This window comes from Misgurnus anguillicaudatus, chromosome 15 (genome assembly GCF_027580225.2).
Source record: "Misgurnus anguillicaudatus chromosome 15, ASM2758022v2, whole genome shotgun sequence".
Classification (NCBI taxonomy): Eukaryota; Metazoa; Chordata; class Actinopteri; order Cypriniformes; family Cobitidae; genus Misgurnus; species Misgurnus anguillicaudatus.
The window spans coordinates 33245295-33261595 of NC_073351.2; the positions used below are offsets into that span (position 1 = coordinate 33245295).

The 16301-nt window shown below is 37.7% G+C and overlaps 2 protein-coding genes across 2 annotated transcripts in view; one reads left to right on the forward strand and one right to left on the reverse strand.

Annotated features, from left to right (window-relative positions):
• Positions 1–319: 319 nt before the first annotated feature.
• capn5a (calpain 5a) overlaps positions 320–16301 on the forward strand; it is a 53378-nt gene continuing 37396 nt past the window's right edge. The window contains exons 1-3 of the mRNA XM_055174368.2: positions 320–509; positions 2929–3101; positions 9844–9975. Coding sequence (XP_055030343.2) covers positions 2937–3101; positions 9844–9975 — 297 coding nt within the window. The 5' untranslated portion in view covers positions 320–509; positions 2929–2936. The remainder of the gene's footprint in view (positions 510–2928; positions 3102–9843; positions 9976–16301) is intronic.
• Positions 13980–15191, reverse strand: ompa (olfactory marker protein a). Its single transcript, XM_055174369.2, has one exon. It carries the CDS (start codon positions 14760–14762, stop codon positions 14280–14282), a length of 483 nt encoding a protein of 160 aa, XP_055030344.1. The 5' UTR covers positions 14763–15191; the 3' UTR covers positions 13980–14279.

The window sequence follows — 16301 nt, forward strand, 5'->3', positions numbered from 1 at the left end:
ATTTCTATTTCTATCCTGATTCCGCATGAAACATTTACGCCACGAGATGGCAGCATTGAACTTACGTTCCTTACGAAATGTGACCATATCTATGTTGTGTTAATCTAATTTATCTCGGCTGTTTGTCGGGCTTATATGAATAATAAGAGAAAATCTTACATGAATATAACCATAATATAAAGATACAATAAAGATTAGACTAAAATAAAGAAGCGCTTTTCAGTGTGATAACGTGAATGTGGTTTAACCCCGTTTCCTCACTGATAAAGAAACGCGTGCGTGTGTGCGTTTGTGTGTGTTAGCCCCTCCCTAAACCGAAAGTCACAATATACGAGAGAAGGAAATAGACAGAGAGAGAAACACACTGGTATGTGCACGAGTCTCTGGAGGATTGAAGTCGACTGTAATCATGCATCTGTCTGTGCATATGGATTAAGACACATCTGTTTCTCATCTGTGCGTTCATGTAAACAGACTGAACCAGCTTGACGATCAGGAAAAGTTTGCAGGTAAATCCAATGAATTCAAACATTCAAATGAATGATGTTTAGTGACTGTTCAGCGAATTTCGGCCAAATATATGTGGTGAGACAGTAAAATGTATTTGTTTTTCACTTTTGAACATATTGAGTGTTTTTTGTTGTCATTATGTGGGTGTGTGTGCGCTCGCGCCCGCGCGTGTGTGTGTGTATGCTTGCCGCAACATGCACAACAAACATGTTTGGCAGGGTTTCAAAGGAAGGAGTTACCTTGTAATTGCAAAGCTGTGTATCAACATTAAAGCTACACATTTGCACAGTCATAAAACAATGCAAATATCATGGGATGGCAAAATTGCGACTTTTAGGCCTGAATAATTGTTTAAAAGTTGGGGATGGTTTATAGTTACTATCATTTGATCTCTTTAAGGATATAAGGGTATTTGTTGTGATTTAGTGATCACAAACATGGGCACTCACATAGTAGCATTACCCATACATACAAATCACACTGTTACATTCCCAACACTTATCAAAAACAAAAATACATACGTTTTTTTTTGTACATAAGTGTCTACAAATTAAATATTTGTACATTTAACCCTGTACAATAATGTGAATATCATTGCATTACACATTGCAACAAAATATTAACCCAATTGGTGTTTATTTGAAATAGCTCAAAAGATGAAAAGTAACCATTTTCAACACTTTCTGGTTGTCATAAGATGTTTATAGTTAATGTGATGTGAACTTCCCTTTCTGTAAAGTTTTTGGTTTGCAAAACTGCACATTGTGGAAAAGCACCATGTAATCAAACAGAATTAAATTGAACTCTGTTAGGACACCTGCGTGACCCGGGGCTAACCTCAAACATGCAATAAAAACCACATTCACTTCCAGTTGTTTAAAAGTCGCCGCAATGTTAATGTGCAAATACATTTTTGTCAATATGGCTGCCCGGGTCACGCCCTGTTTGAAACAATGCTGTCACTGACTCATTCCTTTTCTTCATCTATAATGAAAATTCATATATTGTGAAATATGCCTTTGTCTTAAAATCTCAGGATCTGATGTTGCTTTCTCAGGGTAATAGTGTATAGTCAGGTCTGTGAGTATGTGGTCTCCTAAGTACATTACGCTGAGCTCTGTATTGATCTTTTCTGTGTAACAGACTCCTAACAGTGTGTGTAATGCATTCGTTGCTGTAGGGTGATGTGAGAGTCTGTTCTGCAGGATGACCCCTGAAGCGAAAATGCTAAGCAAAGATATATTACAGAAATATAAATCTTGAAACCTTCCTTATGTGCTTGGTGACCATAAGTCGCCATTAGACTTTTTTATCCTTAAAGATTCCTAACAGTAAACCAAAGATGGGCCAGTAATGGATTTCATGTAAGGAATAATTGACGACGGGCCGTTGAATTATTCGAACATAAAGCACACCCAAGGTGGTAATGCGGCATGATGCACCACGGGTGTGCATTATTTTTAAATAATTCAAATTATTCTGCTTTTACCACGAATACTAAAAACATTGCCCTAGTGGTAAGTTTAAGACAATTGACAGGTCAGGTGTGCGTTTATCGAAAAATAATGCATACACGTGGAACAGTTCTCAATCAGAATAAAGCATTCGACAACCCCGTGGTATAAATTCATATAACCAAACCCTTCATATTCAATTTTATGCTTTGACAGTTTAAACGGACATTTCACTTTAAAAAGAAATGCTCATTTTCCAGCTCCCCTGGAGTTGAACATTTGATTCTTGCCGTTTCTTGGAATCCATTCAGCTGATATCCGGGTCTGGCGCTAACACTTTTAGCATAGCTTAGCACGATCCATTGAATCTGATTAGACCATTAGCATCGCGCAAAAAAAATAACCAAAGAGTTTCGATATTTTTCCTATTTGAGGCTTGACTCTTCTGTGGTTACATTGTGTACTAAGACCGACGGAAAGTAACCAAGGGGACTATTTTCGGGCACTGCGAAATATCATAGGGCCTGCTTCAGCCATGTTACATCAGCAAAGTCCTTGATTATTACGCCCGAATGAGAGTATAGTTCCTAGCCATATCTGCCTAGAAAATCACAACTTAAAATTTTCTGACAGTCTTAGTACACATTGTATCTACAAAAGAGTCAAGTTTTAAATAGGAAAAATATTGAAACTCTTTGGTTATTTTTTAGCGCGATGCTAATGCTCTAATCAGATTCAATAAAAAAATTGAAATGTCCCTTTTAATGCTGGCACGATGCTCATGTGCATCATGAATGTAAATATTAATGCAATGTAAAACATTCATACAGTTCATACAAAACATATTTTTTATTTCTCATTAAATGTTTACTTGCATACACAGAGAAAATGCATGTTGAATTAGCATTGTGTTAAAATAGTCTCAAAACAGTCCTGCATTATGTTGTTTGTGTATCATTGGCAGACTGAATTATGTTCTCTTCAGTAAAGCCTTATGAAGGGCAGCAGTTTGCAGCCCTGAGGAAAGAGTGCCAGCAGAACAAAAGTCTGTTTGAAGACCCCCTCTTCCCCCCAGTGGACCAATCCCTCTTCTATGGAGCAAACCGCATCGGAAAAGTCACATGGAAGAGACCAAAGGTAATGAACTGTCAAGGACGGACATTTAAAGAACCAACTGCAGATTTTTAAGGGCCTTGTACACCAAAGCGTTTAAATGCGACTGAAAATGCCAGGCGGACGCCAACTGTAGGCGCTTGCCAGCTTTTTTTTAGCTTCTGCTTTGTTTATCAGTCGTTACATGATGCGTATGAATATATGAAGAGTTTGGTTTCAAAACACCACAAATCCATTTTTACTAATTTCGGTAAAAACGTGTTTTCTATACCAAGAAAGTGAAAAGATGAAAACCACTATTTTCTGTTACAAACTTTCACATAGCATCTTTAGGTTATGATAACATTAAAAATTCAAATCCATCATTTGATTTTCAAAGATTTATTATAAAAACGGATTATTTTTTCCCACAAAATGCAATAAATCTATTGAATCAATATATAAATGTGCATTCATCTTTGCCATGTTATATTCATTTAGTTGAGCAGTGGTATACACTAATTAAAAAATAAACATTAATGGCCAAAACACTTACTTTGTCATATAGTCATTGCTGCGGTTATACTTGGGACGTTGTGTCATCGTCGTTTAACATTTTTCACAGCGATTAGCTGTAAAATGTTTTGGTCCTGCTCGATTTTCGTTGACTTTGAGTAAAATTATGAAAAGTTTTTCATAAGATCCCCTAGGGGTCAATGTGTTAGCATGACAGAAGCTTGATGCTGTCGGGAGAACAACCGTCTCCTGAGTGCCTCTCCCATAAATTATTAGATGTTGATTACGTTTCTTCCCATCACAGAAAACCACCATAAATTTTATTAATGCCATTAAAGTATTATTTTGTTTTTGTTTGTTTGTTGATCACGAAGTACAAAGTAGATGAGGAAAACTAGGATTTCGTGTACTCAACGAGCCGCCATTGTTTGTTTACAATGCGTGGAATGCTGCTCTGTGATTTGTGGAGCGGATTTATTGCATTCTGTAGAAAAGGAGGACTGGCGTTTATCGCGTTTTGGGGGAAAAGGGAGAAAAGATGATAGAATAACACGGCGGATATTGGATTTTGGTAAAATTAAGAATTTACTTTTTAATACTGACCTGATATAATACTGATTTTGGCAGTAACTGAAAAAAGTATATATATATATATATATATGTACTTTAGAAACAATTGAAAACATACGCCTTGGTGTGCATGCTCCCTTAGATTCCGATTTTTTCGAGTCGGTTGTTGCTTTTTTCATAATTGATAGGGTAGGGGGTGATGTGATCGTAATAGTAAAGTTTGCTGTTGCAAAACACCATTATTACAAGATAAATTTATCTAAAGACTTGATAATCAGCGTACTTATGTAATCAATAATACAGTTCAGTTAGTAGAAGTAAACTTTATGGCTCCTTTAACCTTTTTTGGCATAAATAACCTAGACCATTGATCACCAACCCTGTTCCTGGAGATCCACTTTCTTGGAGTTCACCTCCATCCCCAATCAAACACGCCTGAACCTGCTAATCAAGCTTTTTACAGCTTCCTAAAAATTAGAGGCAGGTGTGCTTAAGCAAGGTTGAATCAAAAATATGCAGGATGGTAAATCTCCAGGAACAGGGTTGGTTCATATCTGAGATTTGTGTTTATGGAAGGGCTTGTGTAACTGGACACTACATGTAACTTACGCATCCCGATTCATGGCAGATAAATGTGTTTATATTTTAAAACAATACTCCATGCAGTCACATGCTGTACTCAGTGGTTTGCCAGGATTATATTTAGCATATCATTGTAACCGTTATTGTTAAGTAAAGAGGTTTGTGTATAGGAATATTTCCTGTTGCTGTAATAACTAAAGACTTTGTGTTTGATGATTCATAAATCAGTTTCTTTGGCATGTCATTTGATTTTAATCATTTACAGGACATCCTTAAAGTCATTTCAGAGAATTGTTTTTAACACAATATAAATGTATTGCTGAAACGTTACAAAGACTGTGAACTATGTAGTACTAAATTGTGGAGTTATACCGTGAAATAGTTTTTCCACATGTGTAGGATTATTTGGGCGGGGCTATAACGGTGGCTTGATGACGCACTTAGGCCTAGTCCACACAGACATGGGTATTTTTATAACCGAGCATTTTTGAAAACCCCTGCCATGGTGATGATTTTAAGAAACGCCGGTTGCAGTGTTGTCGTGTAGACAGGGGTTTTTGCCTTGCGACGTCAGAGTGTGCGCCGTTATCCGCTGTGTTTAACATCAGATTGTGCGCTGCTGACTACTTTTTGACGATTCTGTGCAATGGCGGACGTAGCCCAAATCTCCTTATTCCTCTGTGCGTCATGTTGTTTAGCTACCGGAACCAGTAATAACTTTTTGTTAGGCTACTGATTGGCCAAGGTGGCTTTACAATTTGGGTTATATCGCCACCTACTGCTGTGGCATGCTCTTGATAGCGTGTTTTTGCTTTTTCATATGGACGGAGATTTCTTATAAACCGATGTGTGGATGGGATTTTTGTGGAGGAAAAACTCTGGTTATAAAAATTCCCATGTCCATGTGGACTAGGCCTTAAGTCACCGAGCATGGCCCCTCCTCTAACACAATTACGAGCATCCATCCAATCAGGTTGCATCGGTATTTTAAAGTAGAGAGAGGACACTTTTGTGGTCTCAGCACCGACACGCCCCCAGTGTTTGAGAGCAGAGAATCCAAGATTTTGATAATTTATTTAATGTATTTGGCAGTTTTTATGTAAGGAGGGTCTTATATCACACTGAAGGGGCTTATTTACCCGATAACTACCGGCTGCCTCTACATTATCCCGCTTATTACACGGCTACTTGCCACATAAGAAAAAAAACTGGACATGAATATGAATTTGAAACATTTTATTGGCATATTTGTTTTAAATTAACATTTTTATCCTTCTGCGAAACTTTGCACAGATGCATAAAATGATCGTAATACCTTATTAAGATCCTCTGCTTCATACTTGTCTATCTCTATTTTTTCTCTTTTAGCCAGTCTTTGAGAAGTTTTAATGCCCATTCTGTATTTTTTTGTGTGTTGTCTTCGTAGCTGTCATGCTCTATTTTGTCAAGTTCAGTCTCAGTAAGCTCTCTGTGTCTTGTCGTCGTTCTTTCTTCTATCCACTGTTTAAATGTTTTGTTTTTTCCGTACATGTTAAAATGAACGTCAAAATTTTCCATTCTTAATTGTGGTTGTCCTGTGTTTTTCACAAGATGGCGCCAAACAGTAATCTTTGTTGGCGCGGAGGGATTTAAAACATACAAGTAGCACCGGCTATGCGTTATTACTTTGGAGCGGTTATTATTTGAAAAGAATGAACCTGCAAATGTCTCAACTGACCAATCAGAATCAAACATTCCAGAGAGCCGTGTAATAAAATCATTTAAAATGATCTAGGTGATTAATATCATATTTTTCTGTGGGGCCAAAAACTGAGAACACAATTAATATCGGACTTTACCCGGACTTAAACAAACTGTGCCTTGTTAAATCATCTGCCAAAAATCTATTTTACATATAATACATAATTGAGTATATTTAATATAGTTTTTCCTATTTTATATTAATAGAAAAGTGAGGAACTATTAAGAAAACTGTGAGATAATACCAATTTGTAGGAATTTGCAATGACTTAAAATGTTAAAGGAGCAGTATGTAAGAAATTTATATCAATTAATCATAAAATGGCCCTGATATGTCACTAGACATTAAGAAATCATTTTCATTTCAAATACTTATATCACTGACAACAGTGGTCTGGCCAGGATATTGTCATTTAAAATGTGGAGTTGCAGCCCTCAACTGATGTTTATGTTGACATTTTGTGTATTGGCCACCAGTTGGGTGATTGCAGTACCAGTTTTAGCCACAATCCTACATACTGTTCCTTTAAATGAAAAATGATTTATTTATATGTAAATTTATATTTGATATCTTTGCTCTGTACCCTCTGGTCATTTTTCCAACCCAGCTCCATCAGGTGCATGCTGGGATGTTTTTAATCCATGTTGTTTTAGTTTATTACAGTTGAGTTGTTTCTATGTATAGTATGTAGTTGTAATGCATGTGTGTGATTTTTCTAGATGTATTTAAATACATTTTTAATACTTGTGTTGGTGCGACTAATAGAAAACAATACTTATTCTGAGGTAAATGTGAGTGCTTATTTTCTGTCTAGCAAAGCCTGAGAACTTTCCCAGTATTTGCTCATGCAAACCTACAATTTGCTAAAGTTATCTGGGTGTTTGCCATAGATGTAGATTATCTGTTTCTTCTGTCTAAATCTGTGAGATTTGCTTTGTTTTGGTTTGTTCTGCAACAATTACACACCAGAGTTTAATGCTTAGGGTTTGGTGTTGGTTTAATCCTCTTACACATGAAAGCTTTAACAAACAGGTCCCACAGAGCAGTATGTTTGCACTAAGGGAGCATTGCAACAGTACATAATCATAACACACCCACCGCAATGTCCCTTAAATGCCATCGTGTGTTTAGGCCTTGTCCAGGCATGTGAGCATAATGTAGATAAGAGGAATGTTGAATTTTTATATCTCCATAAAACAATATCACGAAAGGCATGATTTATAGTGTTAGCTGAACCAGAAGTGTGTTTTGTTAGCTTAGTCCCGTGTTGTGATAGAAATTTTTATGAAATGTCTTGCTGTTGTTTTCTTTAGGATCTTTCCTGAATGTCATGATGTGCCAAGTGTTAAATTGTATCTTATTTGTTTCTTTGTTAAAGGGACACTCCACCTTTTTTAAAAATATGCTCATTTTCCAACTCCTCTAGAGTTAAACATTTGATTTCTACTGTTTTGAAATCCATTCAGCCGATCTCCGGGTCTGGCGGTACCACTTTTAGCATAGCTTAGCATAATCCATTGAATCTGATTAGACCATTAGCATCGCACCTAAAAAATAACCAAAGAGTTTCAATATTTTTATTATTTAAAACTTGAATCTTCTGTAGATACATTGTGTACTAATACCGACCGAAAATTAAAAGTTGTGATTTTCCAGGCAGATGTGTCTAGGAACTATATTCTCATTTTGGCGTAATAATCAAGGACTTTGCTGCCGTAACATGGCTGAAGCAGGCGCAATGATATTTCGCAGTGCCCGAAAATAGTCCCCTGCTATTGAAAGTTACCAAGTAGGAAAAATGGAAAAAAAAAAGAAAAATATCGGAACTCTTTGGTTACTTTTAGACACGATGCTAATGGTCTAATCAGATTCAATGGATTATGCTAAGCTATGCTAAAAGTGGTACCGCCAGACCCGGAGATCATCTGAATGGATTCCAAAACGGTAAAAAATAAATGTTTAACTCCAGGACAGCCCGAAAATTAGCATATTTTAAAAAAAGTAGAGTGTCCCTTTAAGGTCAACATGAAGTCACAACACTTTTTTTCAAACAGAAAAAATTCTAATAAAATTTTAAATATATTTAAAAATATACAAAAAATGGCCAAATAATATATGTGCTGAAATATGTTTACAAAATAAATATCTTTTAAAGCATTTATATTAACATCGCATTGAAAGAAAAACTTTTTATGTTGCAAACCTGTAAACATAACAGGTTTGAAAAGGTTAAAATTAAATTTAAACTGTTCAACTGCAAAAAAATCTTTAATACATATTTTATACATACTTATACATACTTTACACATTTTGTAAAAACTTTCTTATTTTGGTGAGGAAATTTTTTTTTCCATATGGGTTGTAAAATTAGGAATTTATTTGTTGCCCCTAAAATACATTTTTAAAACACCGTATATATAGCCAAGGGTTGGTTAGTATTTTTTTTTGTAAAAATTTATAGATAGATATCAAGAAAAAAATGAAAAGAGAATGATGGTAAGTCATAGGGTGGCCATTCGTGCCAGTTTCGCCGGACACGTCCCGAACATGTTTTCGGGTGCGTTCTCCGGAAGTCGCGTTGCCTCGACCGCATACGTAATTGAGGTTCTCACATTTCATTTAAAATACATTAGAAAATTAAGATTTATTTATTTTAAGACATACAATCGTAGTTCCATTCTTACCTTGAAATGTAACGGTTGCTTTTCTGAAATTGAACCCGAAATATTAAACCTTGATGACGTATGCGGTCGACCAACGCGACTTCCGGAGAACGAACCCGAAAACATGTTCGGGACGTGTCCGGCGGAATTGGCACAAATAGCCACCCTAGTAAGTCATATATTAGGAAGTGAGGTAATGCCGGAAGAGACTATTAATGTTAACTAGTAGTCAAACAGCTATTTCTTTAGACATTGTTTCACACTGTATTTGGAAGCAATGCCGCCTTTGTAAAACATTAGAGGAGTAGTTGCGCTGGCCTTAATAAGAAAAGTAAGCAGTTGCTTTAGCAAAATCATGTTGAGTCATCTTGGCTAAACAGGTTAATCAAGAACAGGTAGACATGCATGGCACACAGCCGTAAGGTCTTTTTGTAGCTGAATCCTGATTAATATCAATGTAAAAAAATTGCTGTAATTATGCAGCTGGTTGCCAGTAACTTACTATAGAACTGAAAATGTTTCATGTTCATTTAACTTTGAACAAACTGTTGCCAGTAAATAACATAAATGTAAAATCTACAGTAAGTTACTGGCAGCTAGTTGCCAGTAATACCCAGTAATACTGTATTTTCTACAGATTTTTTTTACAGTGTATGTTTAAATGTGAATGTGCATGAAACAGAATATCATGGGTATGTTTTGTCTTTTGCAACAGGAGCTCTGTAGTGATCCACACTTGTTTGTGAATGGAATCAGTGCCCATGACCTAAACCAGGGACAGCTGGGAAACTGCTGGTTTGTGGCAGCGTGCTCCAGTCTGGCCTCTAGAGAACCACTATGGCAAAAAGTAAGTTCATCTTAACTAATATAAATATGTTATACTCCATCCCTATACTACAAATTGAGTAGTAAACTATGGCTTGATTATTTTTAAATACTAAAATAATAAATGTCACGGCTTAATTTTTGGTAATGTGGTCATTGCGAGAAATAAAATGCAGTTACCTTGAAACTTTGACTACTATAGTGCATTTTTTTAGGGGTTTGTCACTGTTAAAGAGTAACATCTAAAGATGTGTGTTTAATTCTGAGTTATCAGCAGTGTCCCTCCTTATCATTTGTTTAGTTAATGAATATACTGAATGTCCAGGAAAGTAAATAGCCAGTGAGGATAAACATGTGAGTCACCAGGATATGTTAGTCAGAAGTAGGGCTGGGCGGTATGATTGTATATTCCGTTACTGTAAAATAATGTGTCAGATGTAATGTAATTGAGTAATGTAATGTAATGGAGTAATGTAAAATAATCCATTCATAACAAATGAATGGGTACGACACAAGCATGTAGACTGTACGATGATGACGACACCTATAAGCGTAGGCTCACGTTAGCGCAACGTCATCAGACAGCAAGCGTTATTCTTAAACAAATACCGGTACGCAGGTCGTAGCAGCAAACACACTGTGCATTGGTACAAAAAGTGTTTTTGGTCTGTATAGCTAATTTTGCCCTTCATGACAACTGTGAGTGGGTGAATTTTTTTTAAACTCATTCGTTTAAATTATATTAAGCTTTAAACTTCGGCATAATTAAGAGCGTGGCCACTTGAGTGAGGGGTGAACTGCCACTGCTGCCACGAGAATCGAGCTAGGCGGGCGTGGTTTGAGCAACCAACCACCTCAGCTTCACCCATATCCCGCCTCTTTACTCGTTTACGGTTATCCGCAAGTGATTTGCGGTGATGCGCAGCCAAGATGGCGACGGCAGGTACGCCTACTTTTAGCTTCAAAAACGATCTTTACAAACGATGTCGATGACGATGACACTATGTCAATATTTTTTTACAGTATGGTAAAAACGTGCTGCCCTCTTCAGGTTGAACGGTGGCTACTGCAATTGAATTTTCCTATTGGATGTTGCGGTACTACGTGACTTAAGCGGTACAATGTGACGTAAGCAGGATCAAGCTCACCACGCCCTTGCATGGCAATCAAAGGGGCGGGGCGTACGCGTCCTGATGAAAATATTTTTATTTAAAACACTCAAATAAAACTCAATTTTGAAGAAACTATGACAGAAACTAAACACATACTAGATTATTAATGAATTAAATGTTTTATCAACTGGCTAGTTATCCTCCAGTGACGGACCATGTCTTTCGTTTCGGCCATGTGGTGCGCGTGCCTGCTCGCAGTGTGAAACGGGTCCACACTATTTTCCGACATGCACTTGACGGCCTTTGGTGCAGCAAATTTTTTTTGGACGACCTAGTTAAGGTGGTAGGGTTTCCCAGCTTAGGTGGGCCGCCCGAACTGAAAAGTGCTGCGGGAAACCATGGTTAAGGTTTAATAGAGCGTAAAGAGCATCAAAACCTCATTAAAACAGACACCATCATTTGCATTTGAAGATACATCGCATTTTTGCTTCCACCCAAATAGTAAAGGTGGTAGGGTTTCCCAGCTGAGGTGGGCCGCCCAAACTGAAAAGTGAAAATTGCTGTGGGAAACTATGGTTAAGGTTTAATAAAGCGTAAAGAGCATCAAAACCTCATTAAAACAGACACCATCATTTGCATTTGAAGATACATCGCATTTTTGCTTCCACCCAAATAATTAAGGTGGTAGGGTTTCCCAGCTTAGGTGGGCCGCTCAAACTGAAAAGTGAAAAGTGCTGTGGGAAACCATGGTTAAGGTTTAATAGAGCGTAAAGAGCATCAAAACCTCATTAAAACAGACACCATCATTTGCATTTGAAGATACATCACATTTTTGCTTCCACCCAAATAATTAAGGTGGTAGGGTTTCCCAGCTTAGGTGGGCCGCTCAAACTGAAAAGTGAAAAGTGCTGTGGGAAACCATGGTTAAGGTTTAATAGAGCGTAAAGAGCATCAAAACCTCATTAAAACAGACACCATCATTTGCATTTGAAGATACATCGCATTTTTGCTTCCACCCAAATAATTAAGGTGGTAGGGTTTCCCAGCTTAGGTGGGCCGCTCAAACTGAAAAGTGAAAAGTGCTGTGGGAAACCATGGTTAAGGTTTAATAGAGCGTAAAGAGCATCAAAACCTCATTAAAACAGACACCATCATTTGCATTTGAAGATACATCACATTTTTGCTTCCACCCAAATAATTAAGGTGGTAGGGTTTCCCAGCTTAGGTGGGCCGCTCAAACTGAAAAGTGAAAAGTGCTGTGGGAAACCATGGTTAAGGTTTAATAGAGCGTAAAGAGCATCAAAACCTCATTAAAACAGACACCATCATTTGCATTTGAAGATACATCGCATTTTTGCTTCCACCCAAATAATTAAGGTGGTAGGGTTTCCCAGCTTAGGTGGGCCGCTCAAACTGAAAACTGAAAAGTGCTGTGGGAAACCATGGTTAAGGTTTAATAGAGCGTAAAGAGCATCAAAACCTCATTAAAACAGACACCATCATTTGCATTTGAAGATACATCGCATTTTTGCTTCCACCCAAATAATTAAGGTGGTAGGGTTTCCCAGCTTAGGTGGGCCGCTCAAACTGAAAAGTGAAAAGTGCTGTGGGAAACCATGGTTAAGGTTTAATAGAGCGTAAAGAGCATCAAAACCTCATTAAAACAGACACCATCATTTGCATTTGAAGATACATCGCATTTTTGCTTCCACCCAAATAGTGGCATTTTATGATGAAATGATGAAAAAATGATATGTGGGATATTTTGAGCTGAAACTTTACAGACACATTGAGGACTCATCTTATTTTACATATGTAAGGTTGTGCCAAAATATCTTTTGTCAGGGTTTGGCACCACCTTACTCATCTTATTGAAATGGGCATAATAGGTGACCTTTAATGAATCTATTTAGGGCGACATGAACTTTAAGGGAATTTGATTGGCTAAGGAGACAACCAATCATTTTGCATATCATGGGTGAACTTTTCATTAATTCCCGGCCAGTTTATTATATATAAAATATTTCACATCTTAGATTTGTTTGGTGTTAGTACAGTAGCATCAGGATTTCTCTTGTGTAATGTATCATAGTAATGTAACCCAGACCTTATTAAGCAGCATTTGTTAGTATAGTAATCACTACAAGTAGTGCTGTGGGATGTTCTTAGTTAACACATGAATGTTATTAGCATGTGTTGTTGTTAAGAGAGAGAGAATGAGATCGGAGGGTCTGTCTAATTGGAGGCTTGGGATTTCACCTCGATTTTCATTTGTGTCCACACACAACACACAATCATGGACACCACACATCAATCCCATGAGACCCCTTTTTTGTTCAAAAAAAGTTTTTTGTAAGAGTTCTCAGAGTTCTGTTTCTGATCAAAAAATCTCTCGAGATGATCCATCTGTCTCAGTATCACGGTACGCGTGCATCGCTACACTCCATGCAGTGTTCACAACACTGCGGCTCTCATGTGTATGTACCTTGTCTCTCTCTACCAGACAGGTTGTTTTCTCTCGAGGTCTCATTAGCGTCCTCCTCTGTTCCTGCACTCCCCAAAAGACCCCCGTCAGAAACACATACACACTTATGCTTCGCTCCAAAACCGTCTGAGCTGCCATACATAGCATTTTAAGATGATCTAAAGACCAAATTATATATAAAAAAAACTTCTATTGGTCATATTTGAGCTTTCACAGTGCAATCCCACAATGCATTGCATCATGTTTTGTGAAAATGTTCATTTAGGACGGTGAAAGAAGTAAAGTGGTGTGGTGTTTGCCCAAAGGCAATATTGACATCAATATTGATCCTATTTCGTGGTTGCTATACCAGGGCTCGCTTTTGTCTCAGTTGACCTTCCAGTCAGATGCATTGTTTGTGTCCACGGTACAAAACACACAAATGCATAATTGGAGTGATTGACAAAAAGTGTTTATTTCACTGTAAGAGAAATACATTTTTGAATTTGCATATCATAAAGTATCATAATGACATAGCAGGAAAGTTGTGTCTAAAGTTTATCTGTTTGCATGACTAACAGTAAATGTCATTAAATTGATTTTTCCTGGACTAGAGAACAACTAATGAAAATGGTACATCAAGCACACATTAAAAAGTGAATACACATTAAAGGTTTTCATTAGTTGGTAGAAGAAAATAGATGTGACTGACCATTATAGAAAGAAGCTAGACTTTTAGGAATCTAATTGTCACTCCTTTTTGTTGAAGACCAAAGAGCAGGAGATCTTGTCTTTTTCAGCCCCTTCCTTGTAGGCAAACAGGAAGTACATCACTTTCCGCACCTGCGCCATCTCCGCTATCCTCTCTCCAAACTCTTGGATGTCCGCCTCGAGACATTTAATGGGCGAATCCTCCGGATCCCCAGCGTTCCTCCAGAACTGTCCGATGGGTTCCAGCAGTTGCCTGGTCATCAGGTTGGTCAGGTCGGGCGTCCATAGCTGAGAGATGCCCGTGACCGTGAGACGGCCGGTTCCTCGCAAGGTTACGTTCCAGTGTGAGAACGTCAACTCCTGCTCGTCGAATTCGAGGCGGTAGACGGCCTCGTGAGGAAGAAGCAACCTCTCCCCGTCCTGTCTTTTCTGACCCTTCTGCTGCAGCGACTGCACACGCAGACGCATGACCTCCGTAAGCTGGAGGTCTTCGGTGAAGGTCAGCTCGATTTCAGATCCCATGATTCGGTCTTCTTCTGGCTGGGGAACAAATAAGTGTTGTCTGGTTGCGGTGCGAATCTCTCGACAGTTATCAGCAACTAAATGAACACTCTCCTCTCAACCTTCTCTTTCTGTGCCGCTTTCTAGTTCCCTGCCAACACCACCCGCCTCTATGGCCCCACGGGGCAAAAAAACTCATTCAGTTGGGGACTTTATTGATTCTGCCACACATGTTTTGAACCTCTGGATGAGTTTTGAGAAAAGTGGGAGGAGAAAACCATTGGGAGATTCGGTGTTGGAGTTTGATGTGTTGTTGCACTAGGCAACAGATGTGTACTGATGTAAAAAGTGGCAACTGTAGGATTTCCCTGTAGGCTTGGTTAGTTTAAGTGTGCAATATATGTATAATCCTAAATCTAGGTATGTGAGCGAAGGTCCATATTTAAAGGAATAGTCAATTTTCTTAAAAGAAAAATCCAGATAATTTACTCACCACCATGTCATCCAAAATGTTGATGTCTTTCTTTGTTCAGTCGAGAAGAAATTATGTTTTTTGAGGAAAACATTGCAGGATTTTTCTCATTTTAATGGACTTTAATAGACACCAACATTTAATACTTACTCAACACTTAACAGTTAAAGAGTTTCAAAGGACTATAAATGATCCCAAACGAGGCATAAAGGTCTTATCTAGCAAAATGATTGTCATTTTTGACAAGAAAAATAACAAATATACACTTTTAAACCACAATTTCTCGTCTAGGTCCGGTTTTGAAAGCGCCAGCGACCTCACGCAATACGTCATGACATCAAGAGGTCACAGAGGACGAACGCAAAACTCTGCCCCAGTGTTTACAAGTGTGGAAAAAGAGGACCGTTCCTACGTTGTTGTATGTCAACTGATACTAATTAATGTCTTTGTGTCAGTTTATTGTTTAAAATGGTCCGCAAATGTGCGTTTTATATATGTAGCACGTGACCTCCCTACGTCACTACGCATTTACGTCAGGTCGCGCTGGACCGGACCTAGATGAAAAGTTGTGGTTTAAAATGGCATATTTTTATTTTTATTGTCAAAAATGACAATCGTTTCGCTAGATAAGACCCTTATGCCTCGTTTGGGATTGTTTATAGTCCTTTGAAACTCCATTGAAAAAAACTGTTAAGTGTTAAGTATTAAGTGTTGGGCTCTATTTAAGTCCATTAAAATGAGAAAAATCCTGCAATGTTTTCCTCAAAAACATAATTTCTTCTGGACTGAACCAAGAAAGACATCAACATTTTGGATGACATGGTGGTGAGTAAATTATCTGGATTTTTCTTTTAAGAAAATTGACTATTCCTTTAATTGAAGGGTCAGAAACTTAGCCGAAAGCAGAATTGCTATGCAGATGATTTTATTAGATTTAAAGGATTAGTCCATTAAAAAAAAAATCCAGATAATTTACTCACCACCAAATGTTGATGTCTGTCTTCGTTCAGTCGAGAAGAAATTATGTTTGTTGAGGAAAATATTCCAGGATTTTTTTAATTTTAATGGACTTTAATGGACCCCAACAC